At 44.7% G+C, this 21,172-nt stretch overlaps 3 protein-coding genes across 4 annotated transcripts; 2 read left to right on the plus strand and 1 right to left on the minus strand.

The window, feature by feature from the left end:
* The first annotated feature begins 599 nt into the window (after positions 1 to 599).
* On the plus strand, positions 600 to 9,152 carry marchf2 (membrane-associated ring finger (C3HC4) 2). Its single transcript, XM_084444965.1, has 5 exons — positions 600 to 732; positions 1,910 to 2,189; positions 2,441 to 2,636; positions 3,017 to 3,226; positions 4,009 to 9,152. Exons 2-5 carry the CDS (start codon positions 2,014 to 2,016, stop codon positions 4,165 to 4,167), a joined length of 741 nt encoding a protein of 246 aa, XP_084301091.1. The 5' UTR covers positions 600 to 732; positions 1,910 to 2,013; the 3' UTR covers positions 4,168 to 9,152.
* A 772-nt stretch (positions 9,153 to 9,924) lies between these two features.
* Positions 9,925 to 13,450, minus strand: LOC311313768 (ras-related protein Rab-11B-like). The gene is made up of 5 exons (XM_084443956.1): positions 13,327 to 13,450; positions 12,147 to 12,342; positions 11,853 to 12,046; positions 10,844 to 10,924; positions 9,925 to 10,610 (listed from the first exon to the last, which is right to left on the minus strand). Exons 1-5 carry the CDS (start codon positions 13,364 to 13,366, stop codon positions 10,465 to 10,467), a joined length of 657 nt encoding a protein of 218 aa, XP_084300082.1. The 5' UTR covers positions 13,367 to 13,450; the 3' UTR covers positions 9,925 to 10,464.
* Positions 13,451 to 14,052: 602 nt separating this feature from the next.
* hnrnpm (heterogeneous nuclear ribonucleoprotein M) lies at positions 14,053 to 20,860 on the plus strand. Of its 2 annotated transcripts, XM_084444779.1 has the most exons (16): positions 14,053 to 14,281; positions 14,797 to 14,975; positions 16,625 to 16,677; positions 17,405 to 17,412; positions 17,515 to 17,608; positions 17,765 to 18,073; positions 18,207 to 18,360; positions 18,471 to 18,520; positions 18,608 to 18,668; positions 18,781 to 18,915; positions 19,051 to 19,092; positions 19,193 to 19,267; positions 19,367 to 19,471; positions 19,585 to 20,177; positions 20,325 to 20,376; positions 20,503 to 20,860. In XM_084444779.1, exons 1-16 carry the CDS (start codon positions 14,229 to 14,231, stop codon positions 20,664 to 20,666), a joined length of 2,127 nt encoding a protein of 708 aa, XP_084300905.1. In that variant the 5' UTR covers positions 14,053 to 14,228; the 3' UTR covers positions 20,667 to 20,860. The 2 variants fall into 2 exon arrangements, with proteins under 2 accessions (XP_084300905.1, XP_084300904.1); XM_084444778.1 differs by lacking the exons at positions 14,053 to 14,281; positions 14,797 to 14,975; positions 16,625 to 16,677; positions 19,051 to 19,092 and having other exon boundaries at positions 16,886 to 17,412.
* The last annotated feature ends 312 nt before the right edge of the window (positions 20,861 to 21,172 follow it).

A 21,172-nucleotide genomic window follows, 5' to 3' on the forward strand; every position in this document is an offset into this window, starting at 1 on the left:
CTTTGACGGAGGTTTCTAGCACAAAAAATGAAGGAGGAGATAGGTTTCAAAGCTGAAGAGGATTTCAAGGTCTGCCCATAGACTTCCATTGTAAAAAATTGTTGAAAAAAGCTGAATATTTTAAAAAGTATGAAAGTTATTAAAAATCTGAAAGGTATCCCATAAAGACCTTAACAAGCTGAACATTTTGATAGTTGAATGGTTTCTGTAGCTCAAAGTATGAAGGAGTTGAAGGCTGAAGAACTTTTCAAAACTCCCCCATTGACTTCCATTCAAAAAAAAAGTTGAAAAAGCTGAATATTTTAAAAAGTATTAAAGGTATTAAAAATCTGAAAGAGGTCCCATCGTGTCCTTAACAAGCTGAACATTTTGATAGTTGAATGGTTTCTGTAGCTCAATGCTTGCAGCATTCACACTAATAAAGAACTGGATAACAATAGTGTGAATGCTTGCAGCATTCACACTAATAAACTATAAAGAACTGGATAACAATAGTGTGAATGCTTGCAGCATTCACACTAATTAGCAGACGACAGTCGAGCCGAGTAGCGGAAGCGTCGTCGTTGACAGATTGATGTTTTCTGTGTCAGCTGAGCCGACGACGTTAGCCTGCTTGTTGTATACAGACAGAAGTCTATGTAGCTAGTGTATTACATTTCTGCGTTTTATAGCTATATTTAACTACATTCAGCCCACCCATCTCCGTTTCAAAATGAAAAAGGAAGGAACGCAGTGAGTACATTGTTGTTCATATTTCGACTTGGTCGCTTAGCTGGTTTTGTGGTTAGCTTGACATAGCTAGCTAGCATAAGTACTATCTAGGCTAGCTAGCACTAGCTATATATCAATAGCTTGCCAAATAGCTAGCTAACCTGTCAGAGCAGCGCCATGCTGTGTACATAATTAGCTAGACAATTGCAATTAAGCTATTGACAATATTTAGGCAACATTGGTGTAGCAAAGACGACGCCGATTGATCTTTCCCAGTACAATAGCCTAGCGTTAGCTTGTTTGCTACCAAGCTAGCTAGGTAACTTCAGCTAACGTCGCTTGACACTGGCTGCAAGGCTTGCCATCTATGCTTCATCAGTAAGTGTATAGTGCTTGACAACTTAAGAAATCAACCATACATGTATAAACAGTTCTTAATTAGCTCTGTAATACATGTCGGAGTCTTGCCAACCGTTGATTGATCATCAGCACCTATAGTCAGGTGTAACGTTTCAGGTCCAGTGTCATTGGTGATTATTTGACTCAGATAGACTTTTACAAAATAATGTGACCACCCTCAGACAATGGAGTAGTCTCGCAATAGTGTCCTGTCTGCAATTTTCGGTATAACGTAACATAAAGAAATGAAATGCTAATGTAGGCCTAACGTTTTTGGAGACGTTTTGGGGGCCAGGTCTGTGTTCTGCTTAGTTGTAGCTGATGTAACGACGAACCGCAGGCTATGGGTGTGTGTGTGTTTAAATCTTGATTAGGTGTTATCTAAGGAAACAGCTGCTGTAAGCGTCAAGGGCGTTATTTTCTAAATAAGATGTTCAGAATTGAGGTTAGCATAGTTTCAGTTCCTAAAAAATATTACAATTCACATATCAAGTAATTTTCACGCACAGTTCATGACTTGAATGCATTTGGTTTACTGCAAGGGCCTGCAAGTGACCCACATTGATTGTACTACAGTCTATTCTTTGGAGTTTCATCCCCTCTGGGCGGGGCATAGGCTTAACTTACACCTTGCTTTCACCATTACCCTGGAGAATTAGGACGAGAAAAGAGGCACAGTATAGAATATTGTCAGGATTCTATCAAATGTCAAACTAAGAATAACAGAAAGTATCCCAGAGGTGGGAGTATCTTTTCTGTAGGAATATTAACTCACAACTTTTCTCTGTCCTGTCCTCAGTTGTTGTGCCTAACCGCTCGGTTCTGTGGGAGCAGAGCCGGCTGCTCCCTGCACACCCCCTTCTCCTGTCACCCCCCCCCCCCCCTCCCCTGGACGACATAACCATGACAACAGGGGAGTGTTGCCACCTCCCGGGCTCACTGTGCGACTGTGCTGGCAACGCTGCCCTGTCCAAGAGCGTGGAGGAGTCGGACAACTGCCAGGCCCAGTATGTCACCCAGGTCACAGCCAAAGACGGACGGCTGCTGTCCACCGTCATCAAGCCCCTGGGCACGCAGAGGTACACGGCTTCTAAATGTAGCCAGACGACAGACCTGTCTGTCTGTGTGCATGTCTGTATGTGTGTCTGTGTATATCTGTGTGCGTGACAGTGTGTAAACGGCATATCTCACTCTCACAGTCCAGAATATCGGAAATAGCTGTTTTCAAGACTACTAAATATGCAGTGATATCCAACAGCCTGTAGATGTCAATACTGTAAAGAGCTCCACTGCTCAGCCCACCTGTCTTTGTCCCCCCACCCCCTCTCAGTGATGGACCCATCTGCCGGATCTGCCATGAGGGGGGCAGCGGGGAGGGTCTCCTGTCCCCCTGCGACTGCACGGGGACGCTTGGCACGGTGCACAAGAGCTGCCTGGAGAAGTGGCTCTCCTCCTCCAACACCAGCTACTGCGAGCTCTGCCACACAGAGTTCACCATCGAGCGCAGGCCCAGGGCCCTCACAGAGGTAACAAAGGTCAATGCCTTTGCCTTGCCTGCACTCCTCCTCTTCTGCCTGCTTTTACCCATGTTGCTTGTGTGGGTATGTGCGCATGTGGGTATGACTGCGAGGGAGTATGTGATTCGGTGTATGCTGCGTGCGTGCGTGCGTGTGTGTATATGCTGCAGCTGGTCAAGTGTGAAACTGTTTGTGCTGCCACTCCCTTTTCTCCATCTGCTTGCTCTTTATCTCAAAATATGAACCCTCGCTGGAATGAACAGTGCACTCACTGTCTACCTAATAACACCTGCTTGGTGTGTACAGAGCAGACATTCTTATTATTGCCACAGGCTATAAGTGTTTGTCTGTCTCTCTCTATCATCCCGCCTCCCTCCCTCCCTCCATAGTGGCTGCGGGATCCGGGCCCACGGAACGAGAAGCGCACGCTGTTCTGCGACATGGTCTGCTTCCTGTTCATCACGCCCCTGGCGGCCATCTCCGGCTGGCTGTGTCTGCGGGGGGCTCAGGACCACCTGCAGCTGAAGAGCAGGCTGGAGGCCGTGGGGCTCATCGCTCTCACCATCGCCCTCTTCACCATCTACGTCCTCTGGACCCTGGTAGGACTCCAAACACCACCACGCTCTCCGGTGCCACACAAGTGCATCAGACCCACCTGAGCTTGCTTGAAAACTATTTCAGATACCTGATGTGATGGGGAAGTTGCGTATTTAAGTTTTTTTTTGTACATGACCTCAGTGGCATTTCCGAATGCAGACTTTTATCGGATTCTGGAATTGTATCTCCGTAGTAATTGCATATGACTGTCACACTCCGGTTATATGTTATAGTGTGGTTACTGTATATATATATGTGGTTGCCTCCACGCCACTCTGCATTGATGCAGTAATTAATGCTAAAGGAGCCCCAACCGAGTATTGAGGGCATAAATGAACATACTTTTCAGAAGGTTGACATTTCTGCATTATAAATCCTTTTTTTGATTGGTCTTATGTAATCCAATATTTTGAGATACTGGATTTTTGATTTTCATGAGCTGTAAGCCGTAATCATCAAGATTAAAACAAAAAAGGCTTGAAATATTTAACTTTGTGCAATTAATTAAGTTTCACTTTTTGAATTAAATTATTAAATTATGGAAAATAATGAACTTTTCCATGATATTCTAATATCGTGAAGAAATGCCTTTATGAGCCACTCATCATGGTAGAAGATCTCATCATGGGAGAAGACTATGTGGACTTTGAGCAAATCAGTTTTCTATTAACCCAGGACTAATGTCAAACTGCCAAGCAGTTTCGCTTTTGTTTCTCTTAAGATTCTCTCTCCTCCCTCCCTCATGTCCTTCACCCCTCTGTTTCCCTCACCTCTGCTCATGCAGGTGTCATTCCGCTACCACTGTCAGCTGTACTCTGAGTGGAGACGAACCAATCAGAAAGTACGCCTGCTCATTCCCGATGCCAAGGGTGCGCACTCCACCCAGCATTCCTTGCTCTCCACCAAGCTGATGAAGAAGTCTGCTGATGAGAGTATAGTATGAGGTGGAAGGTGGGGAAGGAAGATGAGGAGGAGGAGGATGACGATGATGCTGGTGGTGGTGGTGGTGGTGTTTATGGTGTTCTGGGGGTTCTCGACCCCACCTTGCCTCTAACTAGAGCCGAAGCACTTGTGGATGCATTTCATTTTTCTTTTTCTATTGGAACTCTTTTTACTACCTATGTGTATCAGCACTTCATGTTCCACCGCTATTTTTATTGTGTTTTGTGACCCTCTGAAATTGTTACAGTAGTTAACTGGTGTTGAAACCTGGGACTAGTCAGTAACTGTTTGTTTGTCTAGCCTCCTCAGTCCTCTCCTCAGTCCCCTAGTCACCTCAGTCCTCTCTCCTAGTCTCCTCAGTCCTCTCCTCTAGTCTCCTCAGTCCTCTCCCTTAGTCTCCTCGGTCCTCTCTCCTAGTCACCTCAGTCCCCTCCCCTAGTATCCTCAGTCCCCTAGTCTCCTCAGTCCTCTCCCCTAGTCTCCTCAGTCCTCTCCCCTAGTCTCCTCGGTCCTCTCCCCTAGTCTCCTCAGTCCTCTCCTCTAGTCTCCTCATTCCTCTCCTCTAGTCTCCTCAGTCCCCTAGTCTCCTCAGTCCTCTCCCCTAGTCTCCTCAGTCCTCTCCCCTAGTCTCCTCGGTCCTCTCCCCTAGTCTCCTCAGTCCTCTCCTCTAGTCCCCTCAGTCCCCTAGTCTCCTCATTCCTCTCCTCTAGTCTCCTCAGTCCCCTAGTCTCCTCAGTCCTCTCCCCTAGTCTCCTCGGTCCTCTCCCCTAGTCTCCTTAGTCCTCTCCTCTAGTCTCCTCAGTCCTCTCCCCTAGTCTCATCAGTCCTCTCCTCTAGTCTCCTCAGTCCCCTGATCTCCTCAGTCCTCTCCCCTAGTCTCCTCAGTCCTCCTCTGGTCATTCAGCAGTGTAGCATTTATCTTTGATGCTGGTCTTACTATGGCACCACTCATGCAGCTGAGGCTCCCATAACTAAAGGATAGAGATGAGAAGCTTAGAGCCAGGATTCCTCTTCACCAGCCAGATGTTAGTTGACTGGGGGATTAAGAAACACTCATGAGATTTTTAGACAGTCAACTCCCAGGAGTTTAACCTCATCAACTCATTTTGTGGGCAGGGATGACATTTTGTAAAGCCAGAGATTGTGCAATAAAACACTGTGGACGGTGGTGCTGGTATTATGTAGCGAGAGGCTGCTACTGTACCAACACGCACAGTTTTGCATGCATGCACTGTTAATGTTTTTGGAAGTATTGCTTTTTTACTTTGTGGGCATTGTAAGATAGGAAGTTGACCTCTGTGGTAAAAGATATGCAAAAATGCCAGCAAACTCTAACTGTCACATGAGACCATGGCTTGGTGACTTCATGATGGTTGTTAACTCCTGTTTAGCCTCTGAGTGAGTATTGATTCATTACGATTGAGTGTTTCTATAATGCATTTGTGGCTAGTTCCTCTTTGTCGGTTTTGTAAATTTGTTTCCTTCCCCTCGTGTATGGTTCTTTGGACCCCTTTCTTACTTTGCTACCTTGATATGTATTTATTTGTGTGAGTATCGTCCTTCGTAGATTCCTCCTCAGTTGAAAGTAAGCGTGCTGCTGTCAACATGGTGTGGAGGTGCAGTAGAAATGTGCTCAGTAGGGAGCTCACTGTGGTGCACAGAAGCCAAAAACCTGGGATTTGATGCTATCTTTTTATCTCTGATTGTATTGTTTTGCCTTAAATTATTTTTTAATGGCAGTGGTGTTCCTGTGTACTTGTGTAAAGTCCTCTATTACTCTATAGGTTGTGTCTGAGGTGCTGGGCTTTGCAGTGGGACAGACAGAAAGGCCTTAGACACTTGGTAGTCCTATTCAGCCCAACTTAGACTACTAGTGCTTGGTCAGAAATTAGAGTTTGGGTCAGTAACCACCCAACTGGAATCCTACTGAGGAGGAAGAGGAAGCAGTCCCATAAGAAAGACCATTTTCACTTGCTATTTAGAACCGTGTTCAGTTTTCCTATGTATCATCATGACCAAGGGCTGATGTTGAGGGCAGTGGACCCTAGCCCAATGTACCTATCATGTACCTCTCATCTCTGTGCTCTGTAGATTTTAGAGCTGTTGGATCAGTCCTGTCAAAGGGTGCTCTCCAGGTCTCTCCAATCTGAGACTACAGGAACTCGGATTCTTTTTCTGAGCAGCACAGGCTAGCAGTGGAGACCCCTCTGTATGGGACAAAAATAGATCTATCCATCGTGTATTATTTTATTTGTAAGTGTTGAACATCACTCTAAATGAACTGTATTCTATTTTTCTTTCTTTTTTTACATTCTATCATAGAACATGAACTTTATTAGGTCGGAAGCACAAAAATCAACAATACAAGAAAATTGTAACAAAAATCAACAAAAGAGTGCCACCTAGTGACATGAACTGGTCATCTGTAACTAGCCTAACATCAACATACTTGAAATGTATTTTTTTTCTTTAAGTGAAGATTATTTTATTTACACATAAAAATATTTGTCTATTTACTGCTCATCGGCTCTTCGAGGCAGGAAGTTGGTGCAAGGCCGGTGTCTGGTCACTCTGCCTGGTACCAACCTTGACTTCTCCTTTGTGGGACAAGGCCAGGTAGGCGCCTGGGTAAGACGAGGAAGAGTAGGTGGTGTAGTAGTGGTTCTCCTCCAGATTATTCTTCAACGGGCAGTCCAGGGCTTGACATACGGTTGAATTTGCCATTTTCAAAGTTACTGGCCCCCATGTTGTATCCACTGGCTCGGAAGATATAGGCAAATTTACCAACGCTACATATATGGCTAGCTTTTTATAGAATCAGATGTCAGCAGTTTGTCACCGTGTTTGTCATGCCTCAGAAGAATGACAAAAATAATGTGGCGGGGACACCCAATAGAGGGTGGTAGTAACAAAATAACAAGCTAGCTTGCCATCTTTGGTTAACTAACTGGTGATGATGGGAATATCTAGTCAGCAATTACTAAGTACTATATACTAAGTAATAAGTAAATCTTATAAAATATTAGCAACATACAGCAATCAATTGCGTTTTAGCCACCTTTAAGCTTTTTATAGTGCCACCCTGTGGTAAATCAGTTTCATCTTCCTCCAGTCACCATAAGGTATGCCCATGCATCACTATACAAAGATTTGTAAAAATCGGCATGCCGGTTAGGCCCAAGCAGAAAATGAGCTCTCTAGCGCCCCCATTTTGTTTAATCGGGCCAATAATGGAATGGTTAGCCTCCGGTTATGGGTGGCGATGCCTACAAAGTTGCGTGGTGTTCTGTCCAACCATTCAGAACTTACATATACACCTTCATGTGACAAGCCACGCCCTACACAATTTTCATTGGCTAATATTGGCTCTGTCTTTTAACTTTTGCAACTTAAAAAAAAAAAAAAGGAACTTTAGATATTAATCCCTAGATTGTTTCTACCTCAGATCATGCAGATTGTCGTAGCTTCCTAGGAGGAGATAGATTTTAAGAATTGTTCAAAAAAATCAAAATGGTTGAAAATCTACATAACCGGAAGTTATGGTTTCTTTAAGCAAATTTGTTCCATGTGAAGAGAGACGTGTGTAAAGTTTCATGACTCTAGGTCAAATGGGGCATGAGATATGCCTGTTCAAAGTTTACAAGACATTTCAAGTTTTGTAAAAAGTGACCGGTCGGTTATAGGTGCTGCCATAGACCTCCATGGTACAAATAGTAATAATAGAACTAACAATAACAATAGGGTGCCTCACACGTTCGTGCTTGGACCCCTAATTAAATCAAATGTGTCTACAATGTACATATAAAACTAAACATTTGCACTGGCCCAAGTGGGCCATTGATAAGTCATTCACTGGCCTGGAGGTGTTGAAGACACCAGCAGGCCAGTAGGCGACTGCCTATGTCAAGTCCTGTGCTGCTCTGAACTGCTCTGCTCCATGTATGATTCCCAATGAACTGTCTTCTATGGAAACGATATTATGTTGTAAAGGGTAGATCAAGTTGTGCAATAGAAAAACTCATGCTTAGTAAGATGACATTATCATATATGTCAGTGTGTTTATGCGTGGGTGTCTAGCAGGCTGACTGTCAGTCAATGGGTCTGGTGGTGAGGATCTTTCTGCATGATGAAAATTATTCTGACATAGTTCAAATAGTATTCCAAATACTGTTTGCGTGAGCTATTGGTCACTTCCCTGCCACAAGCTGTGTCTGATTGGTGGGCCTCCACTGGAAAGGTTGTTCTATAGAGACTTTGCCATTTAGGGTATACAGTAGTGTGCAATTTGAGAACATAATGCAGTTCTTACCTATAACCTTAACCAATACAAAATTAAATCATTGATATAATGTAGGTAGTGTGCATATGAAGGACCATAGGATTTCACCCACTCACTCAACGCAGGCTGAGGGCTATGATTGGAAGCTTTTGCAATGGAAGTCTCTGAGTTGCTTACAGTATGCAACACTGCTCTCTCGCTAGGCAACAGACAAGCCTGCCTCTATTCCAACTTGTCAAAAGAGGTCCTTCCTTCCAAAGAACCTTTTTTTGTTTTTACATCAAATGGCACTTCTATATCTTCTATTGTGATGGGAATACAGTTTGGTTGTTCAAAATTCATATTTAGAAAGAGACTTTAAAGCAATGTTCATGATGATTTTTGATGTAAAAAAGACACAAGGACTCGAGTATTGGTATGCTCATAATGTAAAATGAATAGCATACCAGATTCGTAGATTTGTGTTTGTCAGTGTTTTTTGTGTGTTAATTTCACCAGTTTTTGCTATATTCACGTGTTTCATTTGTAATTTATGTTTCAGTTAGCCTACTTCAGTTACTCACAGGATTTTATCACTCTTAACATGTTTTTAAATACTACAATGTTCATGTTGTGCAGTGGAAACCGAAAGATGTCTACACCAAAATATGTTGGTGCTTGAAGTCAGCCAAGAAAAGTGTGCAAAGCAAATAAAAAAACAAGCTACAGTATGGACTAACTTTGACCCCTGTGTCTTCTGTGTGAAACATGTTTCCTGTATTTTATGTATGTCTGATGTTCTGTATATCATATTACTTTCAGACTGTGTGGTTAGTATCAGCCTAATATCACCTTCATTTATTGGCTTCAGTCCATAACCTTCTCATCTTCATATTTACTCATGATAAGAAGTAAGCTTCTTGGTGGAGATGTTGGAGATGGAGTTCACATGACAATTTGAATGTAGCCTATGTGGGATTTAGTGCCTCTCATGTTCAGTGTTTAAAAGCTAAACATAACTAGTTTTTATCGTCTGTTTTTTGTAGTCTAAGGCTCTGGCCAACCACACTCCATTCAACAGACCACCACCCATTGTCATGTGATGAAGGTCTGTTTTGACAAAGGTCTACCATAGCTACACTGAGGTAAGCTGACACATGGGACACATTTGGAGTGAAACCACTTAACAGTTATCTCGGACCTTGAGAATGTCCCCGTCTAGCCCTGGCACAGGCAAACGTAAGAGGCTTAGAATAAACACTTGTGTAGCAGGGAGAGGACACCCACCCAAACTGGAGATGAGAGAAATAAACATCTTGGTTCAAGTTAAAGTGACAATAAACAGATTTGAACTTAGGTGGCCATTGGCCAAACTGGGGTTCTTTCCTAGATTGATAGACCTAAACTGGATCTCATCCTCCTTGTCCTCCTCCAAGGCAACCTAGTGTGAATGTGATGACTCAAGAGAATGATTATTTTTCTCTTTTGATTTTCTTTTGAATTTGACTAGTTTATTGTAAATTTGTATAGTGCATATTGGAAATAAAACAATAACAAGCTAAGCCAAATATGTTTGAATAAATACACAATGCAGGATGTTTTTTGGCATAACTAAAAGAGCCACGTTTCTAAGACCAATGCATACAGTTTTATATCACTATTACCGCCTCGTTCCAAGCAACTGCACATGGCTATGTACACAGCACCATCTAGTGGCCATTGTTGAAATGTTCCAGAACCTCCACAACTACACAGCACTTCAAATAGGCTACAATTCACTCAATTTCACAGACAATCGCTCCATTCTTTCCTACACTGCAGGAACCTTTACATTTAGTCAGTGTATGACTGACCAAGTGACTGAAAGGCTATATATATATAAGTTTCAATTCATGGCAGAAGACCACATATGACTTGAGCTCAAAAGTAACAAAAAGGAAGTAGTGACAGAGCAGGGTGGGCGTCGACACATATAGGAACAAAGGAGAAATGGGTTGGGTACAGGATGTGAGAGAGGGGGGCACACAGGAGTGGTGAGTGTCACAGGTTTTGGCAACACTGCAGTTTGTTGCCTTTCTGCCCATCGGTGGTGGGAGGTACACTAATGTCCACTACATTGTTGCCGGGTGATTCGTCGTGTGCAGATCTGTCGGCTATCTGCTTCTGTGATACGATCCGGTAGATTTCTGCAGGGAGAGGAACTCATTATTATATAGCCAATACACACCAGTGCATGTCCTTTCCAGTCTCCACACCGAAGGTAAAAATCCATTCAAACTATACAACTCATATTGATGGATGGATGGATAGAAGGCACATTAGGCACAGAATTGTACAAGAGGGCAGAACAATATAGCACAAAACAGGCACAATACACAGCATACAGTATGGATTGTAATATTGTTTTAAAGCTCCTTACCTGTTAGAATGTTCTTGAAAGCCTCTTCTACATTAGTGGAGTCCAGGGCTGATGTTTCAATGAACGACAGCGTGTTCTTCTCTGAGGCAGGCAGAGAGAGTGAGAGAGAGAGAGTGAGAGAGAGAGAGAGAGAGAGAGAGAGATCATGAGAGATCGATCATGAGTAGATAAAAAGACTGGGGGGTTAGCCAAGTCCTCTGTTATCTACAGAGGAGTGACAAATTAAAAGGAAAAACCAACATACAGTGTCTTTGTTAAGTGTTGGACCACCACAAGCTGCCAGAACAGCTCAAATGTGCATTGATTCTACAAGTCTTTGGAACTCTACTGGAGGGAGGGAAGACCATTCTTCCTAAAGATATTCCCTCATTTGGCGTTTTGTTGATGCTGGTGGAGAGCGCTGTCTAACACGTCAGTCCAAAATCTCTAGGTGGAGATCTGGTGAGTGCCAAGGCCATAGCATATGATTCACATCATTTTCATACACATCAAACCATTCAGTGATTCCTTTTGCATTGTGGATGGGGACACTGTCATCCTGGAAGAGACCACTCCCATCTGGATTTAAATGTTTCATTGTAGGAAAAAGGTGATAACTTTGTATTGATTTGCAGTGACCCTTCCCTCTAGGGGACAAGTGGACCCAAACCATGCCAGGAAAATGCTCCACAAAGCATAACAGAGCCACTGGACCCCCTCAATGTAGGGGTCAAGCATTCATGCCTGTACCGTTCTCTTGGTGTACTTGCTGGTACAGTGTGATACTCTTCTGTTTTTCCTCACATATTCTACATCCACACTAATGCACGATTCATACATGCCATAGACTGTGATAGGATGTTAATTGCTTAGTTGTATCGTGCAGCACACCTGCATAGAAGCATCTGCATTCGTTATGTTTCTGCACTCATTTATTCGTTTTTTTTCTCTCTTTAATTTGTCACCCGTCTGTATATCCTCTGTGTACCCAGAGTGCACTGCGGTCTCCTCCTGGGCTACAGGTGTTTACCTGCGAAGGCGCGAGCCTCGTCTGTGGGCACGGCCCTAAGATGGCGCAGGTCACTCTTGTTGCCCACCAGCATGATGACGATGTTGTTATCAGCATGATCCCGCAGCTCCTTCAGCCAGCGCTCCACGTTCTCATAGGTCAGGTGCTTGGCGATGTCATACACGAGGAGAGCCCCCACCGCCCCTCGGTAGTACCTGGTCAGGGCAGAGCAGGACGAAGAAAGGACAGATTAGATCTGGATGTGTCCCTGTCCCTCGACTACTTCCTGTCTTCCCAGTGGTTACCCCTACTCACGCGGAGGTGATGGCTCTGTAGCGCTCCTGGCCAGCTGTGTCCCAGATCTGGGCCTTTATCATCTTGCTGTCCACCTGGATGCTGCGGGTGGCAAACTCCACCCCGATGGTGCTCTTGCTCTCCAGGTTGAACTCGTTCCGTGTGAAACGAGACAGCAGGTTACTCTTCCCCACACCAGAGTCTCCAATCAGCACAACTGGAGACAGAACACAGAGAGACACAAACACACAGAGCATTAGAACAATGATATAGTATTTGGCTAGTCTGCTATGACTTTATTTCTGTGATAATCCAAGCTCCCCTCCAGGTATGTTTTATCCAGACCACTCAATATTAGAGGTTTTGAGGATGAAAATAAATAACTGTCTACTAGTTCATTTTGATCTATGGAGAGTACGATATGCATTCCGATGCATTGGAATTTTGTCATTTGCAAGGCCTTAAGACATAACATAATGGACCTCTTTACAGTGCTGAAGAACAGAAGTGAATGTTATAGGAGTGCAAAGTACTGTGTTTTGCCTCCTCAGAGGAAACCTAGCTGAACTTTGTCCCTCGGGAAACATGCAGCAGGAAGTTGAAAACCCGTTCAATGGGAAATCTGAGTCAACACTTTCCAAAGAGCTTTCTTTCCTGTTCTGCCTCAAGTAAGGGTTTCTCTCTGGACTCACTCAGAACGCCTGTTCTCAAACCTGGGGCACCATGTTATATGTGGTGTAGGCTAGTTGCCGGTCTTCCACAGCTGTGTTATTCATGTTAACTCATCAATAGAATGAAGGAAAGAATGGAGCTCTTGATTGTTCTCTAAAGCCTGTACAAAACTAGCATATTGCAGCACCGTTTTAAGATGTTGAACATAACAGCATATCGTGACATTGGCCAAGTGTGAATTGCTCAACATCACGGGAAGGAATGCACCCCATGTCATATAGCTATCTGGGAATAAACAATCCGTTTAAAGCTGGCAAACCACCTATTATAACTAGCTAGTGCTAAAACGCTGATGTTTTGTTTCGATAAAATTAAAAGTAGATATTATAGTAGATTGTCTACGAACTGGGGCAGACAAATTAGCTATCACCAGAATAGGCAGCTGGCTAGCACAACTAGCAAGTAACGTAGCACTAGCTAACGTTGCACTGGAAATTGTAGGCTATGTAGATAACGTTAAATCGTTTACCTTTGAACAAGAAATCGTATTCATCATCTCTGTTGCCCATTATTTTTAAACACTCGTGTCTAATACTTTTTGTATATTTCTGATGTAGTCCGCTAGCTAGCTGTTCGCGGTGTTGTTGGTCCCTTCTGTCTGTAGCCCGCTAGACAATGCGCTGGCTGTCACTGCGACCGCAGGAAGGGGACCTCCTGGATCCACAGAGGAGGAGTTCCACTGACATTCCAATAAACAGGCCAGTTGAGGCCTTGCTATATGTTTCTAGTGTGCGTACTAGTCGTATTATAACCTCATCCTCGGTAAGGTACTACTACTACTCTGCTACCAAGTTATTGCATAACGTGTTGACATTAGCTATTATCAAATCCATTTATTCGTGCTTTTATATTTCATTCTCGTCCATTACATGACATACTTTCCTTCACACTCATCACCATCATGTACTAAAAACCATTTGAATGAGATAGCTTATCAAATTATGTAAGAATTGCTATATTAAATTCGAATGCACTTGATAATGATTATATTATCACCAGTCTGTAAATAAAGGTGTCTTTTGATGATTCAAAATAACCTGTTTGAGATTCTTCTTGCCAGGTCTGAAACATGAAACCCAAGGCAGTTTCTGTGGGAGGGGCCATTTCAAACGGGCCACTTCCCGGCATGCTCTTTCCTTGGCAACGCCGCTGAAAAGATGAAACAGACTAACGACGTCCTTCTCCGCCATTTCGCTAGCCAGGGACACGGAAACGCCTGTCGGTGCTGAGTTATATTTTAACAGATTGGAATTCGCTAGAAACAGAAATAAGGGATCGAAGGACCTCTGCCAAGATTATTTTCCAGCTCCGTAATAGTGAATATAGTGTTTTATTGAACATCCACCGAAACAGAAGAAACTGCGCAAGAAAATGTCGAGTGAACAGGCTCAGGCTGCTCCAGACAAGCCAGGCCCGGGGCAGGGGTAACTCACCATTCATTCATCACTCTATTGTTCGCTAGTGTTGGCATGCTGGCTAACAAGGTGTTTCCTGCTGATACATTTCAACGCTAGCAAACATTTCTAAACATCCAGAGTTGTCAACGAGCTATGGGTAGCGTGTGATATACTTATGAGTTTGTTAAAATGTTATCTCTTTCTCGTCGCTTAGCAGCTAATGCTAACCGCCATGTCCGTGTGTGCTCGTTATTTTCCACGAAGAAGCATGCTGGTGGATGGTTCTTGGGTTAACAAGTTCATGGCTATAGCAGCAGTGGAAGCGCTCATAATTATCTGTAATGTTGGCTAGCATAACATAACTAACATGGAAAGAGTGCCCAGACTAGTAAATCCTTTGTTAAGCATGTGGGGTTTCCGGCCACCGTCGAGTTTTCCGCAATTTAAAATCTATTCAAAAATTAGGCCACATTTTATGAACCAGGGATTTTATCTAGCTAGCTAAACTAGCCTAACTAGAATACTTAATCTTATTTTCAAAGGGAAGTGAACGGCAAGGCTAAACATGAACCCAGCGCCAGGAAGGAGAGGCCCCAGAAACGCGGCGGCGGCGGTCGATTTGAACCCTATGGAAACCCGTCCAAGAGATACCGAGTGTTTGTCAGCAACATCCCATACGATGTGAAATGGCAGGCACTCAAAGATTTGATGAAGGAAAAAGGTAAGGTGTCCCACAGGGTTGGACCCCGTGTACAGGGTAATGGAGTTGGCCAAAGTCCATTTAGAAGGGTCAAGCCTTTGCGCTGGCATATTTTGTATTGGCGGACCCAGCTTGCAAATCAAAACTGGCTGCTCTTTGTTGGGGGAAAGTAATCGTCGAGTAGGAGTCGTGGTTTAGTTTTCAGAAAATTTCTCGCTTTGGTTTTTGTCCTTGGCTAGTCATTTAACTAGTGCTGTGAATAACATTATAAATTTGTAACTTGTTTTTGGAGCATGTGGGTTCTGTTGTGGCCCATGATTCAACATTGGGAATCCACAAATGAAAGTTAGGCTACAGATTATACTGTGTAGCTGTAGCCGACTGCCATCAAATTGACTGTTGCTGGGTCTTGAGTGGGGAGTAATCTGCATGTTTTCCATAAACATGCAGATATTTAGGCTAAATGTCCATACCGACTGTACTTTGTCATGAGACATGAAAATAAGTGATCTCCGCTGTAGGCTAGTTTGCAAGCATTGTTTAATTGGTTCGTGTTTGATTTTTGAACATGAGCTTGGAGATGATTTAGAATGAAGAATGCTGTGATGTCTTGGACTATGTAATTTAATGTTATTTTGCAGCATTAGTTGGGAGCCCTTACCCGCCATGTGAATCTTTCAGTAAAATGAATGGTGTGTCATTTACAGTGTAAGCAATTTAGCTACACAGCTTTGACAGCACTGTTGATATGGTAGAACTAAACTCTACATATGGCACCTGCTTTAATCACAATAAAGCACAAAGGTGATCTGGAAGGTTTTATTAAGGCCTTTCAGAAACAGTACTTGGTGTTTGGTCAATGATTGAATGTGGCGTTAAATTGCATTCTCTTTTTTTAGGTTTGGCACAGCAAATGTTGTCTCAGCAGATCTCCGCGTTGTGCCAATCACAGATGTGTGTTGGGGATTTCTTGGGGTACAGGTCTACAAAACGAAGCAGCTTCTTATGCCCTGTCCTTGTTTCAGCGGAGGATTTGGAAGTAGATTCATGGAGTCAGCTCATTTGCTGGAATGGGCTTTTAGTCATTGTCGTCCCAAACCATGAATTGGACTTTGTTGTGCAGCTACAGGTCCAATGTAACAACAGATATTAACAAGTCAGTCTCTGCCCCTTTGAAGATACCTGAGTTGGTAGGGCAGATTTGAGCGTAGGTTCAACAAATGGTGCAACAGGTGGACAAGGAGCATTGGTGAATCAGTCAACGGTTGCAAATGGGCCACCTTTAACACAGACCAGATGGGTATATGGAAAGGGTGACCTGTGGTTACTGTAGCTGACTTTGCGAACCTTCAACTATTCTTATTTAGGAAATCGTTCACGGCGACATTGCATATCCAAACAGGACTGGCAGTTATTTTGACGATTGTTGTTCAACCCATGGTGTTGGGGGATTTAGCAAGGACGGGCTAAGAAGTCATATTTTAAAATTCCGAGCTTGCTTTTTGTAGACCTGTACCAGAGTAGTGCTGCTGCTGAGGTGCTGGGGGAAGGCTCTGGACTAGCAGACCGAGCTCACTGTCACCGTCCACCCCGCTTGTGTCTGCTCTAAACCCCCATTGTTCTCTTGGCTTCTCTCCCTTGGTGTGTGTCGTCTGGAATCTGATTTGTAGTGGGTGAGGTAACGTACGTGGAACACTTATTGGACGCAGAAGGCAAATCGAGGGTAAGTGGAAAAAAACAACACATAGACGAACCTGTGTTTGTCAGCTTGAGTTATACCTTTTCTTTCATTCTTGTGGGGGATGCTCTACAAATCTCGAAGGAGCTTTTTTCTGGAAAAGCTGCCATGTGTATGTGGTTGACACGCGGGAGCAGTGTTTGGTGAAGTCTGTTGCACTGAACTGAGCTCGTCGGGCATCCTGTATGGGAATTCTGGGTTCTCGGTAGCCAATCCCATGTGATTGCAGTAGCTGGCAATGTCCCTCTGCTGGTTGGACTTGTGCATTAGGGACTAAACCCACATGGGCTCCAGTCCTTTAAGAGGTGGTGACATGGCTGTTACATTGTTGTTACTTTTAACCTAATCTTTAGAATTGTTCTTGTGGTATAGATATCTCCAATATCTCTGTATGAAAGCCCCATTTGTTTGGGGTTTTCTGGTTTTGATGTGGATAGTGTTTAAGATGGACCAGACAATTATCTGTGCGTTATTGTCTGGTGGGCACCAGATTTTAAGCTGATTTTGAAGAGGTAAGAATTTTCAAGTGAGTAGTGTTAGTCAAATGTTATTGATGTAGGCTAAAGATCATTTGATGCTTGTTGCTTAACTAATGTTTTTTTTATGTCTCTGAGAAACATTTAGTTCTCAAGTTCCACTGCATATTTCTAATGTGTGTGTCCATTCTTGTACTTTTTTTCATTGGTGCTGTTGCTGTGGTCAACGAACAAAGGGATGCGCGTGAGTATTCTTCATCCATCCCCTGAAACTATCTTCTGCAGTTTGTCATCATTCTTTTCATCTGATTTGCTGATGTTCTTTGCTGCGTCTGCATTTTTTCAGGGTGGTTGAGTTCAGGACTGAGGAGCTGATGAAGAAGGCCGTGGAGAAGGTCAACAAGCACAACCTGAACGGACGACCTCTGAAGGTCAAAGAGGTAGGCTGTTGCTGTCATGGAAGAGTTTGACAGTCACCACACTTGAACTAAACTAGTTGGCGTACAACAAGGAAACCTTCCAGGAGGGCACACACAGAGGACACAACAGTCTACCTTGGGTATCTCATTTTATCTGTAAACTTCTGTCCCTGGCAGGACCCTGACGGTGTGATTGCCCAGAGGGACGCTCGCAGGGCCAGTGGCGGAGGCGGCGGCGGCGGGGGTGGCGGCGGACCCCCTGGCGGCCATGGTGGGATGAACATGAACATGGGCAACATGAACATGGGGATGAACATGGACCGCATGGGCATGGAACGTATGAACATGGACCGCATGGGACCCGGACCTGGCGCCCCGCCCATGGTCAACATCCCCCCCAGTCTCATGAACAACCCCAGCATCCCCAACGAGATCATCCACGGCCTGCAGGCCGGCAAGATCGGGAGCACAATCTTTGTGGCTAATGTACGAGATTCACCCCTGCCGTCTACAGTAGAAATTGAGTAGTAACGATTGTGATGCCTCTTCACTACCACAATGTTCCTAGAGCTGTGCACGACTTAACCGGCCTGCCGCCATCTTGTTTTTGTGTGTCTAGCTGGACTACAAGGTGGGCTGGAAGAAGCTGAAGGAGGTCTTTGGCATGGCTGGCATGGTGGTGCGTGCCGACATCCTTGAGGACAAAGATGGCAAGAGCAGGGGCATGGGCACTGTCACCTTCGACATGCCCATCGAAGCTGTCCAGGCTGTCTGTATCCTTTCAACCCTCTGTGTTTGTTTATATAAAGGCTGTGTATATAAAGGCTGTGTATAAGTGTATCTTCTAGGCTGGATTCCATCTTTTTCCTTGACGAAAGCTCAGCTATGTTCAATGGTCAACTGCTGTTTAACAGGGTCATGCACGTTAAGTTGGTGAGTAACTCCAGGTTCTAACTAATGCTAATGATTCAATGACATTCCGAATTGAATGAATTTCACAGAATGTTTGTGGCGTTTCAGGATGAGAAATCCTTACCTAAAGGAGACTTTGCACCACCAGAGAGACCACCTGCTCTTCCTCGTTAGTAAAACATCTTACTTTTTAAACCCAAGTCACTAAATTGTACTCTTGAAGACTAAATTTGCCTGGTATTTTGGAAGGTCAATAGTTTCTTTCATCTCCGGTGGCTCAGGTGGCCTCAGTGGCATTGGTCTGGGCCTGGGTCCTGGTGGCCAGCCAATCGACGCCACCCAGCTGAACAGAGGCGGTAATGGGGGAGGAGGAGGAGGGATGGGCAACATGGGTCCTGGAGGTATGGACCGGCCAGGTGGGTGTACTCTCTTATCCATCTTTTGATATGTTCACCTGAGTCTCAAATCCAACCCCCAAGCTCACTGCCTGCTATTTGTAATTACTACCAGTACTTACTGCCGAACTAACCGTGCACCCTTTGCCTTGGTAGGAATGGATGGCATGGGCTTTGGTGGCATGGGTCGAATGGGAGGTGTGTACCACTCTGTGTTAGACTTTGAAGTGCATGTTTACAGAAAGGGAGGCAAATAATTGCACGTTTATGTCTAATGACATGCCTGATTGATTTCCAGGAATGGATAACTTTGGGGGAGGGATGAACAACAACATGGATCGTTTTGGACCATCTGGAATGGGCAGAATGAATGGTAAGGAAACTACTTCCAGGAAGTGACGTGTTCAACCTAACGTGAAACCTCCTTCACGTCTGGCTGGTCTTCTAATGGTTTCATCTCTTGCATTATCAGAGATGGAGCGTGGTGGGATTGGTGGTGCTTTTGACAGGGAGTTTGGTCGAAATGAAATGGGCATGTCTCGCAATAATTTTGGAGACTCCTTTGAAAGAGGAATGGGTCAGTACTTTCAGGATTTTGCCTCATTTCTGTGTGTGCTGTGGACCAAAGCATGGTGCTTATCAGCAAAGGTATAAACATTGACATACCATGCTTCTATACGTGTATCACAGGTAACTCTCTGGGCATGGACCGCATGAGTTCCGGAATAGACCGTCTGGGAGCCGGAATGGACCGTCTGGGAGGAATGGAGCGCATGGGCATGGAGAGGATGGACCGCGTGTCTGATCTGGACAGACTGGGTTCTGGCTTTGACCGGATGGGCTCAGGGATGGACCGGCTGGGGCCCAGTATGGACAGGCTTGGTTCTGGCCTGGACCGTATGAGCTCCAGTGTGGACCGCCTGGGCCCAGCTGGGTTTGACCGCCTGGGCCCGTCTAGCTTGGACCGCATGAGCGCTGGTCTGGACTTCCCCTCCCCCATGGGTATGGACCGCATGAACTCTGGCCTGGAAAGGATGGGAACCAACTTCGACCGCATGGGCTCCGCCGGTGGCATCGACCGCTTCCCCGCCACTGGCCTGGACCGCATGGGATCCACCATGGACCGCATCGGTGCGGGCGGCGTGGGAGGGGGCCAGTTTGAGCGCCCCGCCGACCTGGAGCGCGGGGGCTTTGGGGGCAACTCCTTCGGGGGAGCCGTGGCTGGAGGGCCTGGACCTGGGGGAGCCAACGCCAGGAAGGGCTGCCAAATCTTCGTCAGAAATGTGAGTTGTCACAAAGCGGCTTGTATACCCTGGGGATCAATGGCCAGCTCCAACCTTCCCAGTAGAATTTGAAATGAATGTTTGTACATGACCAGCACTGCTGTGCGCATGAACCACAGCTGACATTTTTTTTCTATCTTCTTTTAGCTGCCCTTTGATTTCACCTGGAAAATGCTGAAGGATACCTTCAACACATGCGGTTAGCACTTTTTTTTTTTTTACTGTATTGTGTGCTTTCTTCATTGAATGTTTCCAAAGGTCAACAGCAAAAAGTATAGAGACTGTGTTACAACAGTGAGTCATCCTCTGTGTCCTTGTCCTGTAGGTATGGTCCAGTATGCTGACATCAAAATGGAGAATGGCAAGTCCAAGGGCTGTGGCGTGGTGCGTTTTGACAACCCTGAGACTGCAGACCGGGCCTGCCGAAACATGAACGGCTACCGGCTGAACGGGAGAGAGATCGACGTCAGGATCGACAGAAATGCATAATCGTCCACATGCGTGATGTCATAATGGCCCTGATGTCCCGCCCAGTACCATCAGCCCTTCTACATATTACTATTACTTTGTTAGGCATTTATAGTGCAAATGTTAAGTTTGTAGTTATTAGTCAACAACCCACTTGTATTTTTAGTGACCAAATTTTTAATTTCTTTTTCTTTTACTTGTCATGCAGGCAGAACTTGGCCTTTGTTATATGATGTGTTTTGATAAATGAATATCAACATTTGAAGCTTTTGTGTTTTTGTCCACAAGTTTTGATGCCTTGACAAACCTGAGGGGTGTTTCACAAAGCTGTCTGAGTAAGCCTGACTTTTGCAATGAGTAAAACCTGTGAACTCTTCAAATCTGGAACATGGACTGAAGTAAAAAGTAGCGTTCTGGGTTTTACTTTGTGCAGAAGTCAGGCTTACTCAGTTAGCCAATTTTGTGGACCCCCCCCCCCTGTTCTGTATGACCTCAAATGAAGGTCCATGTTCCAGTGTTGTAGTACT

The sequence above is a fragment of the Borostomias antarcticus genome (assembly GCF_949987555.1).
Source record: "Borostomias antarcticus genome assembly, chromosome: 10".
Lineage (NCBI taxonomy): Eukaryota > Metazoa > Chordata > Actinopteri > Stomiiformes > Stomiidae > Borostomias > Borostomias antarcticus.